The sequence below is a fragment of the Colobus angolensis genome, unplaced genomic scaffold, assembly GCF_000951035.1.
Source record: "Colobus angolensis palliatus isolate OR3802 unplaced genomic scaffold, Cang.pa_1.0 Scaffold27, whole genome shotgun sequence".
Taxonomy (NCBI): domain Eukaryota; kingdom Metazoa; phylum Chordata; class Mammalia; order Primates; family Cercopithecidae; genus Colobus; species Colobus angolensis.
The window spans coordinates 4,033,506-4,035,266 of record NW_012115932.1 but is presented as its reverse complement, the minus strand read 5'-3'; the positions used below and the strand labels follow the sequence as shown (position 1 = coordinate 4,035,266).

The window sequence follows — 1,761 nt, the reverse complement described above, 5'->3', positions numbered from 1 at the left end:
TTCCTTCCTTCCTTCCTTCCTTCCTTCCTTCCTTCCTCTCTCTCTCTCTCTCTCTCTTTCTTTCTTTCTTTCTTTCATTCTTTCTTTCTTTCTTTCGACAGGGTCTCCCTATATTGCCTGGTCTTGAACTCCTGGGCTCAAGTGATCCTCCTGCCTCAGTATCCCCAAGTGTTAGGATTACAGGCATAAGATACTGCACTGCACCTGGCCAGTTGATTAAATTTCTGACTGCTGTAGACACGGTCCTTTGAGTCACAAGTCAAGAAATCCACTTGAGGCCAGGCATGGGGGCTCATGCCAGCCACATTGGGTGGCCGAGACAGGAGGATCACTTGAGTCCAGAAGTTCGAGACCAGCATGGGCAACACAGGGAGACCCCCTCTCTACAAAATTAAAAAGAAAAAGAAATCCACTTGAGGCCAGGTGTGGTGACATACACCTATAATCCCAGCACTTTGGGAGGCTGAGGCGTAAGGACTGCTTGAGGCCAAGAGTGCAAAACCAGCCTGAGTAACATAGCAAGACCTTGTCTCTACAAAAAATTTTAAAAATTAACCAGGCGTGGTGGCACATGCCTGTAGGGAGGCTAATAGGGAGGCTGAAGCTGGAAGATCACTTGAGCCTAAGAGTTCAAGACTGCTGCGAGTTATTATTACACCACTGCACTCCAGCCTGGGTGACAGAATGAGACCCTGTAATAAACATTATAAAAAAGAAAAAGAAAAAAAGAAAAAAGAAAAGAAAAACCTACTTGAGCTAGCTTAGGTTAAAAAAAAAAAGTGATTTATAAAATTGAACCATCAGAATATGCAACTGCTATTTGACCTTTTTGACCTATAAAAACAACAATTTCACATGGTTCAACCTAACATTCTAACAATGCAGGAGGATCTCAAGGAGCCCAGGGATAGGAAACGAAGTCTAGGTTCATGAGGAACTAGAACCAGAATGTGAAAAACGTCAGGAACCCTTCCCTATCTTCTTCTACCCACCCCTTTCCTTTCTTTGTCTGTTTCATTCTCTACAAGGCTCCTTTCCGGCTCACCCATGTGCACGCTGTCAACACAGTTTTCAGGACTTAAGTCAGAAGAGAAATAATCTGATTGGCCTATCCTGAGTCAAGTGGGCATCTCTGGTCCAATCAGCTCTGGGCAGGGAGGCAGAGCTCTTCATGGTAGCGCTCTTAATTGCAAGCAATAGAAACTGATTTGAGCAAAAAAGGAATTTATCAAAAGGATATCGACTGGATCACAGACTTTTCAGACTTGGAAAACAGCCAGAGACAAGAGAAGATGAACAGCTAGAACCACAGCCACAATCACATCACAGAAATGATTTTGTAAGGATTCTGCTGCCAAAGGCTGGACTGGGCAGTCTGCGCCCCTGTTGAGGGTAGCACTGCATGGGGACCCTGCAGCCACCATTCCCCTGGGCATGGAATATGGCCACCACCACCAGAATGGATTCTCTTGTGCCTGCTTATTCGTATCATGAGCTGCAGAGGCTGAGCCCACCTCATGGGCATGCACCCTCATTGCCATGAGGCAATGGGACAAACGGGACATGAGTACTGGCCTTTTCAGCTTTGTACTGGAAGGTGGGCCCACCTTTCATTGGGCCCCATGTAGTGGAGAGTTCTCTAAACATAGAAAAGGGTACAGATGCTTGATCCCACCAAAAGGGTCATGAGGTACCAACCGTCTCGACCATGAGGGCCAACTGCTCTGGGTGGACAGTTCTTGAAGAAGGGACTGTGGGCTG

General features: G+C 46.5%; 1 protein-coding gene across 2 annotated transcripts in view; it reads right to left on the bottom strand.

Moving 5' to 3' along the window:
• FABP6 (fatty acid binding protein 6, ileal) overlaps window positions 1-1,086 on the bottom strand; it is a 30,816-nt gene extending 29,730 nt beyond the window's left edge. The window contains exon 1 of one of the 2 annotated variants that reach the window (XM_011947701.1): window positions 993-1,086. Coding sequence is in view for 1 of the 2 variants with exons in the window: in XM_011947702.1 (XP_011803092.1) it covers window positions 989-1,018 (30 nt within the window). In the remaining variant the exon portion in view is untranslated. Of the gene's footprint in view, window positions 1-988 lie in introns of both variants that reach the window. The other variant, XM_011947702.1, reaches the window with a different exon arrangement.
• Window positions 1,087-1,761: the final 675 nt, after the last annotated feature.